The sequence below is a fragment of the Oncorhynchus mykiss genome, chromosome 27, assembly GCF_057628025.1.
Source record: "Oncorhynchus mykiss isolate SJ-2025 chromosome 27, ASM5762802v1, whole genome shotgun sequence".
In the NCBI taxonomy this organism is placed as follows: Eukaryota; Metazoa; Chordata; class Actinopteri; order Salmoniformes; family Salmonidae; genus Oncorhynchus; species Oncorhynchus mykiss.
The window spans coordinates 44,028,709-44,047,564 of NC_143048.1; the positions used below are offsets into that span (position 1 = coordinate 44,028,709).

General features: G+C 42.1%; 1 protein-coding gene across 2 annotated transcripts in view; it reads left to right on the plus strand.

The window, feature by feature from the left end:
- The window catches only part of LOC110508072 (syntaxin-1A), a 198,949-nt gene that overhangs the window by 33,541 nt on the left and 146,552 nt on the right, over positions 1 to 18,856 (plus strand). For both annotated transcript variants that reach the window (XM_090224092.1, XM_090224093.1), the window contains exon 2: positions 498 to 572. In XM_090224092.1, the coding sequence (XP_090080218.1) occupies positions 498 to 572 (75 nt within the window). The remainder of the gene's footprint in view (positions 1 to 497; positions 573 to 18,856) is intronic.

An 18,856-nucleotide genomic window follows, 5' to 3' on the forward strand; every position in this document is an offset into this window, starting at 1 on the left:
TGTCACCAGTATAGTCTGCTAGTGTTATCACCAGGCTGATAGTGTCATCACCAGTATAGTCTGCTAGTGTTATCACCACTATAGGCTGCTAGTGTTATCAGCAGTATCGGCTGCTACTTTTATCACCAGGCTTGCTAGTGTTATCACCAGGCTGATAGTGTTATCACCAGTATAGTCTGCTAGTGTTATCACCAGGCTGCTAGTGTTATTACCAGTATAGTCTGCTAGTGTTATCACCAGGCTGCTAGTGTTATCACCAGTATAGTCTGCTAGTGTTATCACCAGTATAGTCTGCTAGTGTTATCACCAGTATAGGCTGCTAGTGTTATCACCAGTATAGTCTGATAATACGAGCAGACTGGTGATATACTGGTTATATCACTATACTGGTGATATCACCAGTATGGGCCCACAGTTTATAATTCTGGATATTCTGTCTATGAGTTGGATGCTATTTGTTAATATGTACCAATGACCGTGAGTGTGTGTTTCACCAGGGGAAGGAGACTGAGGAGGAAGAGGAGGTGGCTGTGGGCATGGACAAAGGCTTCATGGATGAATTCTTTGAGCAGGTGAGATACATCCTTTTTTTTTATGCTCTGTTAATCTCTCTCTCTCTCTCTCTCTCTCTCTCTCTCTCTCTCTCTCTCTCTCTCTCAATACATTGTCTTCTAAATAATAACTTTCCACTCATTGCTCAAAACAGTTCTCCTGACAAGCAGTCTTTTCTGCATGGAGATAAGATGACTGCTCCAGTCTCATCTGCATGGATATGACTGCTGCTCTCCTGTTTGGTATTTCCTCTGCGTATGAATTCAATAGGCTTTTTTTTTTTAAAGTGCGCCGTAATCATTCAAATGCTGTATCTCCCCTACAGTGTGCTTAGATTTGATATATTATGCTCATAGATGTTGTTCCTCGTGTGGATCGTTTAGTATTTTATTTCATTTCCAAAGGCCTTTTATTGATCCCCACACACACACAACATTCTCCGCCAGGCCTAGCTTTGAAAATGAACACCGGTTTTCCATTTGAATTGTACATATTGGAGGTCAGTGCTCCACAGGGCCTTTACAAGTCCACGTTGTACATTGCCTATAGGGTTGTGTGTTTGTCCATGCGTTTGTGAGTGTTTTTTTTCCCGTATGCTGTTTACTTGAAGAAGGTGCCTTTAGTGAGGTTGTCGAGGGCTCTTCTAAGGGGGGCCCATTTGACTGTCGCACCAGTTTAGATCTCCACAGAGAGAGGCATGCTGGGAGAAAGACACACACACACACACACACCAGTGAAGGTCGGTGCCTTTTAAGATTATGAAGGACAATTATTTGGCCTTATTTCTATTACAGCATAGGATGACTGTCATCCATATTCCATTCACCCAGCTTAATGTCACATTGATACGTTTAGGCTACTAAAATGTTCTCTATACTCACCATGAGGTTGTTACAACAGGTCGAGAGACAAACTGGAGTAATCAGACAGTGAGCCGTTCAATACCGCCTTGCTCACCCTTTCCTGCGTCTAGGGTGAAATCATTAGTCCAAACAGTTGCAAAACGTTCAATTTTGCAACTAAAACGGGGAGTGTCTGTTGAACAAATTCAGGATAGGTCCCTCCCAGTTTCGTTCCGTTTGCTTCCGTTTAAGAAATGTTTTGAATCTGAAGAATCTGCGTACCAAGAAGTCGCCTTCTGCAAGAACCTCCAAGATGGCCGACTGAACACAGCAGTGTAGATCACCTCATGATAAAACGAAATATTCAAACAATCTGGATAATAACACAAAACAGATCATAAGGCTACAGAAATGTATCAACAAATATTATGAAAACAAGCAACAGACAAACATGACAGAGAGTAACACAGGGGAACCAATCAACATGGAGAGTAAAACAGGGGAACCAATCAACATGGAGAGTAAAACAGGGGAACCAATCAACATGGAGAGTAATACAGGGGAACCAATCAACATGGAGAGTAAAACAGGGGAACCAATCAACATGGAGAGTAAAACAGGGAACCAATCAACATGGAGAGTAAAACAGGGGAACCAATCAACATGGAGAGTAAAACAGGGGAACCAATCAACATGGAGAGTAAACCAGGGGAACCAATCAACATGGAGAGTAAACCAGGGGAACCAATCAACATGGAGAGTAAAACAGGGGAACCAATCAACATGGAGAGTAAAACAGGGGAACCAATCAACATGGAGAGTAAAACAGGGGAACCAATCAACACGGAGAGTAAAACAGGGGAACCAATCAACACGGAGCGTAAAACAGGGGAACCAATCAACATGGAGAGTAAAACAGGGGAACCAATCAACATGGAGAGTAAAACAGGGGAACCAATCAACATGGAGAGTAAAACAGGGGAACCAATCAACATGGAGAGTAAAACAGGGGAACCAATCAACATGGAGAGTAAAACAGGGGAACCAATCAACATGGAGAGTAAACCAGGGGAACCAATCAACATGGAGAGTAAAACAGGGGAACCAATCAACACGGAGAGTAAAACAGGGGAACCAATCAACATGGAGAGTAAAACAGGGGAACCAATCAACATGGAGAGTAAAACAGGGGAACCAATCAACATGGAGAGTTAAACAGGGGAACCAATCAACATGGAGAGTAAAACAGGGGAACCAATCAACATGGAGAGTAAAACAGGGGAACCAATCAACATGGAGAGTAAACAGGGGAACCAATCTCTACACGACAACGTGACTCTTCTACAGACACAGACGATTGAATCTTTTCACCAGCGGGAAAGGTAAAGGCCGAAACCCATCTGTTAAAATCAATAGATGACAAACTGGGCAACATCCTTGAACTAGTCAGTGAGAATATAAAAGAGTTGAAGACGAGCCTCGAGATGAGTGACGAAAAGCTGCGACCATTGGAGAAAGACACAAACAAGCATAAAGGAACAGTCAATAAGATTGAAACCGAAGTTAACGAACTTAAAAATGAGAACATCGTTCTGAGAGAAGCCTTACTGGACATACAGACTAGATCCATGAGAGAGAATCTGGTACTTACAGGTATCCAAGAGAAAGAAGGAGAAGTTCCTGAATCTGTAGTTAGAGAGTTCCTCCTTACAGCGCTTCAGATTCCACGCGAAGCTTTCGACAAAATCCAACTTCAACGTGTACACGGACTGAGAGGGCAGAGGTATGAACGCCCAATCGTTGCCTTCTTTAAAGATTAAATAATGGTTAAAAGCCTGCGTAAAAGACCTGCTGGTATGAAAATAGGCTCAAACGACCAGTTCCTGAAGGAAATTACAGAACGCCACAAAGTTCTGTATCCAATCTTCAAGGAAAATAGATTGAACGGGAAACGCGTAGTTCTCGTAGTCGATAAACTGTCTATTGACACCCAAATGTTCAGAGACACAAAGACTACTCCATGGCTATTCTAAAAATGACAAAGTTCTCATAGAGGAGATCATATAATGGAACACAATACTAGCCATGGTATGGATTGTAATAATACAAACATATATATATATATATATATATATATATATATATATATATATATATATATATATATATATATATATATATATATATATATATATATATAAATATATATATATATATATAAATATAAATAGATAGATAGATATAAAAGCTACCTTGAAATATAACTAATTGGAACAAAAAAGCACTAATTCAACATGGTGGAGATAAATACACACCAGACAGAAGGCTCAGTATGTGTGGATGTGTTGAGATGGAAGGTGTGGTGTGTTTCCTGGTGCTTGGGAAAGTGGAGATAAATACACAGCAGACAGAAGGCTCAGTATGTGTGGATGTGTTGAGATGGAAGGTGTGGTGTGTTTCCTGGTGCTTGGGAAAGTGGAGATAAATGCACAGCAGACAGAAGGCTCAGTATGTGTGGATGTGTTGAGATGGAAGGTGTGGTGTGTTTCCTGGTGCTTGGGAAAGTAGAGATAAATACACAGCAGACAGAAGGCTCAGTATGTGTGGATGTGTTGAGATGGAAGGTGTGGTGTGTTTCCTGGTGCTTGGGAAAGTGGAGATAAATACACAGCAGACAGAAGGCTCAGTATGTGTGGATGTGTTGAGATGGAAGGTGTGGTGTGTTTCCTGGTGTTTGGGAAAGTGGAGATAAATACACACCAGACAGAAGGCTCAGTATGTGTGGATGTGTTGAGATGGAAGGTGTGGTGTGTTTCCTGGTGTTTGGGAAAGTGGAGATAAATACACAGCAGACAGAAGGCTCAGTATGTGTGGATGTGTTGAGGTGGAAGGTGTGGCGTTAAGAGAGAAAGGAAATGGTTGCATATCCCAGAACCAATGTACCGTGTCTGTTGTAACTCATTTGAAACAGGTACAGTGGGGCAAAAAAGTATTTAGTAAGCCACCAATTGTGCAAGTTCTGCCACTTAAAAAGATGAGAGAGGCCTGTAATTTTCATCATAGGTACACGTCAACTATGACAGACAAAATGAGAAAAAAAATCCAGAAAATCACATTGTAGGATTTTTAATGAATTTATTTGCAAATTATGGTGGAAAAAAAGTATTTGGTCAATAACAAAAGTTTATCTCAACACTTTGTTATCCTGTCTACGATACTGGTTCCCAATTGGGGATCAAACCTCCCACGTTCAGCTGAAACGGTGGCGCATGGAACGCAAAAATATTCTTAAAAATATTTAACCTCCACACATTAACAAGTCCAATAGCTCAAATGAAAGATAAACACCTTGTTCATCTAGCCAGCAAGTCAGATTTCTAAAATGTTTTACGGCGAAAACATAGCACATATATATGTAAAACCACCACCAGACACAGCTCATTTGAATAGCCAAAACATGCAATCAACAAACGCAGGATTAAAAAATAAATCGCTCACTAACCTTTTGAAAATCTTCATCAGATGACAGTAATATGACATGTTACACTGTACATATTTTTTTTTTCAATAATATGCCATTTATATCCATAAATGTCCATTTACAGTGAGTTCACGTTCAGAAATTACTCAAAAATGCCCGCAGGAAATCTATGTAGCGCGGCAAGATAACGTAAATAGACATCATAAACTTTGACTAAATATACATGTTCTACATATAGTTAGAAAGATACACTGCTTCTTTATGCAACCGCTGTGTTAGATTTATTTTTAACGTTACAGAAATCGCACACTATTCCATATGCTGAGACAGCGCTCAGTTCCAAGCTACATTTCTACGTAATGTTGGAGTCAACAGAAACACAGATATAAGCATAAATATTCCCTTACCTTCGATGGTCTTCGTTCAGAATGTTCTGGAAGGCTTCATACTTACCCAATACATCGTTTGGTTTCAAGTCTTGCGTCTTTGTATTAGCTACTGCTAATAACATCAGCTGAAATGCACCCAAAACGTCCTCTGGTCCGGAAAAGTTGCGCATCAAAACTTCAAAATTACATATTATATGTCGACTAAACAGGTCAAACTAAGTGCAGAAGCAAGCTTTATGATGTTTTAGACACGCAAAACAAACTTCAATTAAATCGGCCATCGTCTGCCCTTCTCCTGAGTGCTGGAACAAAGGAATGGCTGGGACCAATTCGCGCCCATACGCACAGCCTATTCTCTCGTGGCACGCACTAATTTCACTCCCATAGGGTCAATTCTCGCGCGATTTGAACGATTCAAAGCTCTACTGAAAGAGGACATCTAGCGGAAGAGATAGAAAGTGTCCCCAGAATCATAACTGGTTGGGAAGGGTGGGGGCCATGACGTCAAAGTTGCTCCAACTTTCATGGCCACAAAAACTAGTTTGGAAGAATGCCTGCCCTGTGAGTTCTGCTATACTTACAGACATAATTCCAACGGTTTTAGAATCTTTAGAGTGTTTTCTATCCAATAATAATAATAACTTTATTTGCATATATTAGCAATTTTTGACAGATTTTTTTTTCCAGTTTACTAGGGGTACCCAATCTCTCCAAAGGGGGCGTATGTCTGCCATATCCTTAACAGGTTTGTTGGCAATGACAGAGGTCAAACGTTTTCTGTAACTCTTCACAAGGTTTTCACACACTGTTGCTGGTATTTTGGCCCATTCCTCCATGCAGATCTCCTCTAGAGCATCATAGTTGAAGTGTACCTATGATGAAACTTACAGGCCTCTCTCATCTTTTTAAGTGGGAGAACTTGCACCATTGGTAGCTGACTAAATACTTTTTTGCCCCACTGTATGTCTGTGAGCATGGGTTGTGAGAGAGCATTCAATGTTGTGCAGATGAGGGTTATACATTTTATGAGGAATTATACATCTATTTATTTATTGGCCTATCATGGTGGAACTGCATTTTAAAATAAATGATACATCTATTTTACTAAATTGTCCATGGGAAGTTCAGCCCGGGAATTTTGTTTAAATTCATCAAACAAGTAAGCTTATAACAGTGAACCTATTTTGTGGGATACACATTAGGCAATTCTAGGTCTTGTGGCATTTTGATTAAACTATCCCCAATTCAATGGCATTTCAACCCTCTACATGCACAGTGCATTCTTCCATCACATGTGCACTGATCACATGTACAGCTGATTCTCAAGATCTTGCACACTAATGAGATGCTATTGAGCCCACACTACTACACTGTCTGAGCCAAGGACTACATGCTTTCTGGTAAGTTTTGATTACAACACTGGGTGGGGTGAATATATTTCATATGACACATTATTTTTTTTGTTAACTAGTAAATGGTAGCCGACAGAAAAGTGTGTTTAAATAATTTCTAACTTGTTAATAATTTCTGCTAGTTAGTTTTTGCTACCATGTGGGTTGCTTGAGTCTGCTAACCGAGGAGTGTTAATTCACCTGTTTCCATGCCTGTTTAATTTTAAAACATTTATCTTACAAAGGAGTTGTTTAATCTAACTGCTTAATTATGTATCTGTACATGAAATTGTATTTATTTATATTTTTACTCATTTATGTCCTAATCTTTACAGGAAAATGCCATGGGCACTATCTGATGTGTAGAGACATTTCACTGCAGCTAATGTAGAAGGAAAAGCTGTGTACATTTGCAAATACTGTGCCAAATCATATGTGAAGAATGCAACAAAGATGCAGAATCATCTGGCCAAGTGCATAAAGTTCCCTCAGCGCTCACAACAAATAACCTCTGACAAATGTCCCTCTACTTCTATTCGAGGTGAAAATGATGAATCAGACACCTTACCAATAGCAACAGCTCATGGTCCTCATGGTCCTCCTCGAATCAGAAGTTTTTTTTAGTCAGAGAAATGCTGATGAATGTCTTGCTCGAGCTGTGTATGCAACTGGTTCACCTCTGATGCTCACCGTGTATTGGAAGAGATTTCTGAATGTTCTTCGCCCAGCATACACCCCTCCAACCAGACATATCTACTCATTTGCTGGATGCAGAGTTCAACAGAGTTCAAGTGAAGGTCAAGCAAATCATAGAGAAAGCAGACTGTATTGCAATCATCTCTGATGGGTGGTCGAATGTTCGGGGGCAAGGAATAATTCACTACATCATCTCCACCACTCAACCAGTATTCTACAAGAGCACAGACAAGGGACAACAGACACACCGGTCTCTACATTGCAGATGTGCTGAAGGCAGTCATCAATGACCTTGGACCACAGAAGGTATTTGCACTGGTGACAGACAATGTTGTGAACATGAAAGCTGCTTGGTCTAAAGTGGAGGAGTCCTACCCTCACATCACACCCATTGGCTGTGCTGCTCATGCATTGAATCTGCTCCTCAAGGACATCATGGCACTGAAAACAGTGGACACACTCTACAAGAGAGCCAAGGAAATGGTTAGGTAGGTGAATGGTCATCACATTATAGCAGTAATCTACCTCACCAAGCAAAGTGAGAAGAATACACATTGAAGCTGCCAAGCAACACCCGTTGGGGTGGTGTTGTCATCATGTTTGACAGTCTCCTGGAGGGGAAGGAGTCTCTCCAAGAAATGGCCATGTCACAGTCTGCCGATATGGACAGTCCCATCAAGAGGATCCTCCTGGATGATGTATTTTGGGAGAGAGTGGTAAGCAGCCTGAAACCTATAGCAGTAGCCATTGCATGGATTGAGGGAGACTATGCCATCCTGTCTGATGTTCAGACTCTGCTTGCAGATGTAAGAGAAGAAATCCGTACTGCCCTGCCCACTTCACTGTTGCTCCAAGCAGAGGAAACTGCAGTTCTGAAATACATTAAAAGCGTGAACTTCTGCCTGAAGCCCATGCACACCGCAGCGTACATGTTGGACCCCAAGTATGTGGGCAAGAACATCCTGTCTGGTGCAGAGATCAACAAGGCCTATGGTGTCATCACTACCTTGGCCTGGATGAGGGGAAGGTTCTTGGCAGTCTGGCCAAGTACACTTCCAAGCAAGGGCTTTGGGATGGAGATGCAATATGGCAGTCGTGCCAACATATCTCATCAGCCACCTGGTGGAAGGGACTTTGTGGATCTGAGGCTCTTTCCCCTGTTGCCTCCATCATCCTCCAAATCCATATAATTTTACAGGTGTATGTTGAAAACATTTTTGGGAGATGCGATAGATCATTGGGGATCATTCAATATTCCCTTTCTTTTGTTGTTCAGTGAAATCATCCCATGTGAAGAGTCAACCAATTGAATTAAAATGTAATTCGTAACGGAATAGTTTTTAAAATTTCTATTGGAAGGATTTAATAATTTGCAATTATGTCTACTTATGATGAGGTAAAAGGTTTATGTCTCTGTCTCCACACGATATGGTAAATATATCCAATGCAAAAAAACATATTTTAAATGGTATTAATATTAATTTGCATATATTTCCGTTAATTCCCATATATTCCTGTTTAATTCCCACAGAATGTTTCCACCTCTGAATATTCCCCAAAATGTGCAACCCTAGTCCTATATTGATGGAACTGTCCACAGCTATATACCCTAGACACCCACCTGAATGACCCAGACACTAAAGAGAAGTCCCTGCTGTTAGCTGTCTGTATGCTGCTGTTAGCTGCCTGCATGCAGCCAAAATGCGGTCAGAGACCTTCTAAAGCAGTACAGCTGTCTCAACATACTGAGCCTGCCTGGCAGGGTTGGTCCTGCAGAGCCAGAACCCCCTGATGGGAGAGCCTTAATATACACGGAAATTCTCAACGCTGCTAATGAGAACCTTGACGACCTCGTACCTAGCCGGTGGGGTGCCCCCACCCAGGCAGTGGCAGTGCTGGCAACACTGGCTGCAGTAACCCATGGGGAGGGGGTCACACTCGGACATACAGAGAGGGGGCAAATTATTGTGGCCCTGGTGGCACAAAATAATCAAAAGGTCTGACTGCACAGAGATGCTTGGGAATATGGGGCGACAGGTAGCCTAGTGGTTAGAACGTTGGACTAGTAACTGAAAGGTTGCTAGATCGAATCCCCAAGCTGACGACGTAAAAATCTATCCCTGAACAAGGCCGATAAACCCACTGTTCGTAGGCTGTCATTGAAAATAAGGATTTGTTCTTAACTGACTTGCCTGGTTAAATAAATGGGGGAACATGTGTGGGTGTTTCAGGGGAAGGGGGTGGATCTGACCTCCATCACCTAGGACGTGACAATGGTTAATCAAATCTCCCCATTTCTGCCCATTTTTTTGCTTCTCATACAGCTGCAATTGTATATGCATTTGTAAATCAAGACCTTTCTTGAGTTGGGCTCTGAGATGGTGCAACGGTTGAGAATCTATGGTTGTTGTTGTGTGTGTGTGTGTGTGTGTGTGTGTGTGTCCCACAACTGTTGCGAGGGAGTAAAAGATGTTTGGACAATATAGGATGAATCACAATAATTGTTTGCTCAAAAATAATTGCTTTCCATAATGTAATTTTGGTAATGGTGAGAGGTAAAAATCCTTTGCATAAACTGCCTAGATTACTGCAAATATGAATAGCTAATTATGGAAAATAAGATAAGATAAATGGGAATTAAAAATTGTTAATAGCAAAATATAATACTAATCGAGGTGAGGGCGAAATGCATTTGGCGGTTGATCGGCTTCTGTTCTGTGGGTGGCACTGTGCTGTTTTCAAAGGATGGGTCCCGGTCTCTCCGGGGCCATGGGATCGGGGGGGGGGGGGGGGGGTCGGGAGTCGTCTGCCAGTCGACTCCCGATGACAACCCAATTCTGGATGAGGAAGGGTTTTGAGGAAGGGTTTTAGTTACTTAGCAGCAATGCACATTTCATGGTACAGCTACAGTGGGGAGAACAGGTATTTGATACACTGCTGATTATGCAGGTTTTCCTACTTAAAGAGTGTAGAGGTCTGTAATTTTTATCATAGGTACACTTCAACTGTGAGAGACGGAATCTAAAACAAAAATCCAGAAAATCACATTGTATGATTTTTAAGTAATTCATTTGCATTTTATTGCATGACATAAGTATTTGATACATCAGAAAAGCAGAACTTAATATTTGGTACAGAAACCTTTGTTTGCAATTACAGAGATCATACGTTTCCTGTAGTTCTTGACCAGGTTTGCGCACACTGCAGCAGGGACTTTGGCCCACTCCTCCATACAGACCTTCTCCAAGTTAGGGTCCTCCCACTGGGCTGTCCCGAATTGTCCCCTCAGTTGGTCCCCAGGGGGGGGGGGGGTGTCTCGACTGGCCCTTCGAAATCGAGGAGGGAAGGCTGGGCTCTTCCTCCCGTGGTTCCCCTGACTCCGGACCCGTAGATACAGGTTGGTCAACCGTTTGCTTCCGAGCCGCACAGGCGATGGGTCGTCCTCGCTCTCATCTTCGGACGACTCGTACCTTCTTCCTCAGCTCGTGCCGCCACAGGGCTGCGAACAGTGGACAATCTCGTCCCACTGGGAGAGGTACTGGCAACTCTGGTACTGCACCCACCATCATCTGGCGTCACGATGTTGGCCCACACGGTTGGATACCGCTTTGTGTCATCATGAACACAGGAAATGGACATCTCCCTACCACGTTTGGTCTCCTGGGTTACGTGGTTACGAGGGTAACCATACTTCCGGAGTCTAATAGAGCTTCCGTGTCGTGTCCGTCAACCTTCACCGGGACTGCTGTCCATGGGTGCAGTTGATTCGTGGCCCAACAGGAGGTGACGTAGTTCACTGCATAACCCACCTCGCTTCTGAGGCTTTGACTCCTCTCAAGCCGGGCAATTCCAGGCAATGTGCCCCCGGGCGCCACACTCAAAACACCTCCATTGGTCTCCATCTACAGTGGGGAGAACAAGTATTTGACACACTGCTGTTTTTGCAGGTTTTCCTACTTACTTAGCATGTAGAGGTCTATAATTTATATCATAGGTGCACTTCAACTGTGAGAGACGGAATCTTAAAACAAAAATCCAAAAGATCATATGTTTCCTGTAGTTCTTGACACTGCAGTAGGGATTTTGGCCCACTCCTCCATACAGACCTTCTCCAGATCCTTCAGGTTTCAGGGCTGTTGCTGGGCAATACGGACTTTCAGCTCCCTCCAAAGAATTGGGAGAATTGGGTTCAGGTCTGGAGACTGGCTAGGCCACTCAGGACCTTGAGATGCTTCTTACAGAGCCACTCCTTATCCCAACCTTGTGCAGGTCTACAATTTAGCCCTGATGTCCTTACACAGCTCTCTGGTCTTGGACATTGTGGAGAGGTTGGAGTCGGTGTGTGGACAGGTGTCTTTTATACAGGTAACGAGTTCAAACAGGTACAGTTAATATAGGTAATGAGTGGAGAACAGGGGGGCTTCTTAAAGAAAAACTAACAGGTCTGTGAGAGACGGAATTCTTACTGGTTGGTAGGTGATCAAATACTTATGTCATGCAATAAAATGCAAATTAATTACTTACAAATCATACAATGTGATTTTCTGGATTTTTGTTTTAGATTCCATCTCTCACAGTTGAAGTGTACCTATGCTAAAAAATACAGACCTCTACATGCTTTGTAAGTAGGAAAATCGTCAGTGTATCAAATACTTGTTCTCCCCACTGTACCTGGGGTGGTCGGTGGCGGTTCGGCCCTACCCCAGCCGTCTCTCCACGGGTTTGCGGTCCTTTGGCCCTGCTGGCTGTCGAGTCAGGGTACCCAGCAGTGGGGTTGACCTTCCGACTCCTCGAACGGGTCGCCAACTCGGTCCGGCTCCCACTCAGCAAGGCCTAAGTGTTCTGATACGTCTCCACTGCTTCCAGGAGGCCCTCCAAGGTCTGGGGCGCGCATAGACTCGCTGCCCTCTTCATGTCATGGGGTAGTACCAATAGGACGCGATCCTATTGGTTTTGATGTCATCATCTTCTGTTAGCTTGATTAAGAACTGGTTTGGATGTGATTCAGTAGATGCTCCTCCTTGTAGCTTCCTGATTTCCTGAATGAGGATGCCGGCATTCTCCTCCACTTGTGTCAGACCAGGGGGTTGGATCAAAACATTTACACAGATCAGACACAGTAGGATTAGTTCAGTTTCAAAGGTATTTATTAAAATAATAGTCCAAAAGAATAGGTCTCCCCCAAGAGACCCTCTCCGGGATACCGTCTTCTGTGCTCCGGGTCTTGCTTTATCCTGTGGCGATCAAAAACTGAACTCTCTCCTGTTACCTCTGGTACCGTCCCCAACTATACGGGAGTCCTTTCCTCCCCCAGTCTCTTCCCTGTGTGCTGCCCTTCTAGCAGCTTTATGGGACTTGTACAGCTGGTGAGCAATCAGCCCTTGATTACTCACCAACTTCCAATCAGCTCCAATTAGTCCTGGCCGGAGAGCCCATCGTGACCTGGCACGTCCAGCAGATGGCGCCATCGCCTCGTGACGTTTACTCCGTCTGTCACCAGGCCGCGACGAGTCTCCCCCTGGTGGCTGACCTGCTGTACGCCACAGTTTACCAACATATATTTTGATAAATAGAATTGAAAGTTGTCTCATTATGGTAAGTGGTGAAATAAGTATAGCCAGTTATAATTGTAATGGCTTAGCAGATAAAAAGAAAAGATTATCAGTATTTACCTGAACAGAAGAGAAGGAATATAATATCTATTGTTTACAGGAAACTCATTCAACAATTTTAGAATCAGTTTTGTGGAAAAAGTACTTGGGGAGTGAAATATATTTCTCCGGTGGGCAAAGAAATTCAAAAGGGGTGATGATATTAAATTACAGTAATTTTGATCCAAATGTACCAATTGTCCAAACAGATCCTCAAGGATCTCAAGGAACCATAAACAGATTTGGCTCATTAATCTATACGGTCCAAATAATGATGATTCACGGTTCTTTGAAAATATATATAATAATTGATCATCTCTACAAGCAACACTAGACTCTATTATTACGGTGGGAGATTATAACACGGTTTTAAATACCTCTATGGACCGTAAATGAAATCACACTACAAACTAAAACCATCATGCACTTAAAGGAAATCAGGAATATCATGGATATGATGGTGCTAGTGGATATGTGGAGGATTAAATACCCTGACTTAGTGAGATATACATGGAGGAGGTTTAATACCCTGACCTAGTGAGATATACATGGAGGTTTAATACCCTGACCTAGTGAGAGATACATGGAGGAGGTTTAATACCCTGACCTAGTGAGATATACATGGAGGAGGTTTAATACCCTGACCTAGTGAGATATACATGGAGGAGGTTTAATACCCTGACCTAGTGAGATATACATGGAGGAGGTTTAATACCCTGACCTAGTGAGATATACATGGAGGAGGTTTAATATCCTGACTTAGTGAGATATACATGGAGGAGGTTTAATATCCTGACCTAGTGAGATATACATGGAGGAGGTTTAATACCCTGACCTAGTGAGATATACATGGAGGAGGTTTAATACCCTGACCTAGTGAGATATACATGGAGGAGGTTTAATACCCTGACCTAGTGAGATATACATGGAGATGGTTTAATACCCTGACCTAGTGAGATATACATGGAGGAGGTTTAATATCCTGACTTAGTGAGATATACATGGAGGAGGTTTAATATCCTGACCTAGTGAGATATACATGGAGGAGGTTTAATATCCTGACCTAGTGAGAGATACATGGAGGAGGTTTAATACCCTGACCTAGTGAGATATACATGGAGGAGGTTTAATACCCTGATCTAGTGAGATATACATGGAGGAGGTTTAATATCCTGACCTAGTGAGATATACATGGAGGAGGTTTAATATCCTGACCTAGTGAGAGATACATGGAGGAGGTTTAATACCCTGACCTAGTGAGATATACATGGAGGAGGTTTAATACCCTGACCTAGTGAGAGATACATGGAGGTTTAATATCCTGACCTAGTGAGATATACATGGAGGTTTAATACCCTGACCTAGTGAGATATACATGGAGGAGGTTTAATACCCTGACCTAGTGAGGTATACATGGAGGTTTAATACCCTGACCTAGTGAGATATACAGGTTTAATACCCTGACCTAGTGAGAGATACATGGAGGAGGTTTAATACCCTGACCTAGTGAGATATACATGGAGGAGGTTTAATACCCTGACCTAGTGAGATATACATGGAGGAGGTTTAATACCCTGACCTAGTGAGAGATACATGGAGGAGGTTTAATACCCTGACCTAGTGAGATATACATGGAGGAGGTTTAATATCCTGACCTAGTGAGATATACATGGAGGAGGTTTAATATCCTGACCTAGTGAGAGATACATGGAGGAGGTTTAATACCCTGACCTAGTGAGGTATACATGGAGGTTTAATACCCTGACCTAGTGAGATATACAGGTTTAATATCTTGACCTAGTGAGAGATACATGGAGGAGGTTTAATATCCTGACCTAGTGAGATATACATGGAGGTTTAATACCCTGACCTAGTGAGATATACATGGAGGAGGTTTAATACCCTGACCTAGTGAGGTATACATGGAGGTTTAATACCCTGACCTAGTGAGATATACAGGTTTAATACCCTGACCTAGTGAGAGATACATGGAGGAGGTTTAATACCCTGACCTAGTGAGATATACATGGAGGAGGTTTAATACCCTGACCTAGTGAGATATACATGGAGGAGGTTTAATACCCTGACCTAGTGAGAGATACATGGAGGAGGTTTAATACCCTGACCTAGTGAGATATACATGGAGGAGGTTTAATATCCTGACCTAGTGAGATATACATGGAGGAGGTTTAATATCCTGACCTAGTGAGAGATACATGGAGGAGGTTTAATACCCTGACCTAGTGAGGTATACATGGAGGTTTAATACCCTGACCTAGTGAGATATACAGGTTTAATATCTTGACCTAGTGAGAGATACATGGAGGAGGTTTAATATCCTGACCTAGTGAGATATACATGGAGGTTTAATATCCTGACCTAGTGAGATATACATGGAGGAGGTTTAATACCCTGACCTAGTGAGATATACATGGAGGAGGTTTAATACCCTGACCTAGTGAGATATACATGGAGGAGGTTTAATATCCTGACCTAGTGAGAGATACATGGAGGAGGTTTAATACCCTGACCTAGTGAGATATACATGGAGGAGGTTTAATACCCTGACCTAGTGAGATATACATGGAGGAGGTTTAATATCCTGACCTAGTGAGATATACATGGAGGAGGTTTAATACCCTGACCTAGTGAGATATACATGGAGGAGGTTTAATATCCTGACCTAGTGAGAGATACATGGAGGAGGTTTAATACCCTGACCTAGTGAGATATACATGGAGGAGGTTTAATACCCTGACCTAGTGAGATATACATGGAGGAGGTTTAATATCCTGACCTAGTGAGATATACATGGAGGAGGTTTAATACCCTGACCTAGTGAGATATACAGGTTTAATATCTTGACCTAGTGAGAGATACATGGAGGAGGTTTAATATCCTGACCTAGTGAGAGATACATGGAGGAGGTTTAATACCCTGACCTAGTGAGATATACATGGAGGAGGTTTAATACCCTGACCTAGTGAGATATACATGGAGGAGGTTTAATATCCTGACCTAGTGAGATATACATGGAGGAGGTTTAATACCCTGACCTAGTGAGATATACAGGTTTAATATCTTGACCTAGTGAGAGATACATGGAGGAGGTTTAATATCCTGACCTAGTGAGATATACATGGAGGTTTAATACCCTGACCTAGTGAGATATACATGGAGGAGGTTTAATACCCTGACCTAGTGAGATATACATGGAAGAGGTTTAATATCCTGACCTAGTGAGATATACATGGAGGAGGTTTAATACCCTGACCTAGTGAGATATACATGGAGGAGGTTTAATACCCTGACCTAGTGAGATATACAGGTTTAATATCCTGACCTAGTGAGAGATACATGGAGGAGGTTTAATATCCTGACCTAGTGAGATATACATGGAGGTTTAATATCCTGACCTAGTGAGATATACATGGAGGAGGTTTAATATCCTGACCTAGTGAGATATACATGGAGGAGGTTTAATACCCTGACCTAGTGAGATATACATGGAGGAGGTTTAATACCCTGACCTAGTGAGAGATACAATGGAGGAGGTTTAATATCCTGACCTAGTGAGATATACATGGAGGTTTAATATCCTGACCTAGTGAGATATACATGGAGGAGGTTTAATACCCTGACCTAGTGAGATATACAATGGAGGAGGTTTAATACCCTGACCTAGTGAGATATACATGGAGGTTTAATACCCTGACCTAGTGAGATATACAGGTTTAATATCCTGACCTAGTGAGAGATACATGGAGGAGGTTTAATATCCTGACCTAGTGAGATATACATGGAGGTTTAATATCCTGACCTAGTGAGAGATACATGGAGGAGGTTTAAAATCCTGACCTAGTGAGAGATACATGGAGGAGGTTTAATACCCTGACCTAGTGAGATATACATGGAGGAGGTTTAATACCCTGACCTAGTGAGATATACATGGAGGAGGTTTAATACCCTGACCTAGTGAGATATACATGGAGGAGGTTTAATACCCTGACCTAGTGAGATATACATGGAGGAGGTTTAATACCCTGACCTAGTGAGAGATACATGGAGGAGGTTTAATATCCTGATTTAGTGAGATATACATGGAGGAGGTTTAATACCCTGACCTAGTGAGATATACATGGAGGAGGTTTAATATCCTGACCTAGTGAGATATACATGGAGGAGGTTTAATATCCTGACCTAGTGAGAGATACATGGAGGAGGTTTAATATCCTGACCTAGTGAGATATACATGGAGGAGGTTTAATACCCTGACCTAGTGAGATATACATGGAGGTTTAATACCCTGACCTAGTGAGATATACATGGAGGAGGTTTAATACCCTGACCTAGTGAGAGATACATGGAGGAGGTTTAATATCCTGATTTAGTGAGATATACATGGAGGAGGTTTAATACCCTGACCTAGTGAGATATACATGGAGGAGGTTTAATATCCTGACCTAGTGAGATATACATGGAGGAGGTTTAATATCCTGACCTAGTGAGATATACATGGAGGAGGTTTAATACCCTGACCTAGTGAGATATACATGGAGGTTTAATACCCTGACCTAGTGAGATATACAGGTTTAATATCCTGACCTAGTGAGAGATACATGGAGGAGGTTTAATATCCTGACCTAGTGAGATATACATGGAGGTTTAATACCCTGACCTAGTGAGATATACATGGAGGAGGTTTAATATCCTGACCTAGTGAGATATACATGGAGGAGGTTTAATACCCTGACCTAGTGAGATATACATGGAGGTTTAATACCCTGACCTAGTGAGATATATACATGGAGGAGGTTTAATACCCTGACCTAGTGAGATATACAGGTTTAATATCTTGACCTAGTGAGATATACATGGAGGTTTAATACCCTGACCTAGTGAGATATACATGGAGGAGGTTTAATATCCTGACCTAGTGAGATATACATGGAGGAGGTTTAATACCCTGACCTAGTGAGATATACATGGAGGTTTAATACCCTGACCTAGTGAGATATACATGGAGGAGGTTTAATATCCTGACCTAGTGAGATATACATGGAGGAGGTTTAATACCCTGACCTAGTGAGATATACAGGTTTAATATCTTGACCTAGTGAGAGATACATGGAGGAGGTTTAATATCCTGACCTAGTGAGATATACATGGAGGTTTAATACCCTGACCTAGTGAGATATACATGGAGGAGGTTTAATACCCTGACCTAGTGAGATATACATGGAAGAGGTTTAATATCCTGACCTAGTGAGATATACATGGAGGAGGTTTAATACCCTGACCTAGTGAGATATACATGGAGGAGGTTTAATACCCTGACCTAGTGAGATATACAGGTTTAATATCCTGACCTAGTGAGAGATACATGGAGGAGGTTTAATATCCTGACCTAGTGAGATATACATGGAGGTTTAATATCCTGACCTAGTGAGATATACATGGAGGAGGTTTAATATCCTGACCTAGTGAGATATACATGGAGGAGGTTTAATACCCTGACCTAGTGAGATATACATGGAGGAGGTTTAATACCCTGACCTAGTGAGAGATACAATGGAGGTTTAATATCCTGACCTAGTGAGATATACATGGAGGTTTAATATCCTGACCTAGTGAGATATACATGGAGGAGGTTTAATACCCTGACCTAGTGAGATATACAATGGAGGAGGTTTAATACCCTGACCTAGTGAGATATACATGGAGGTTTAATACCCTGACCTAGTGAGATATACAGGTTTAATATCCTGACCTAGTGAGAGATACATGGAGGAGGTTTAATATCCTGACCTAGTGAGATATACATGGAGGTTTAATATCCTGACCTAGTGAGAGA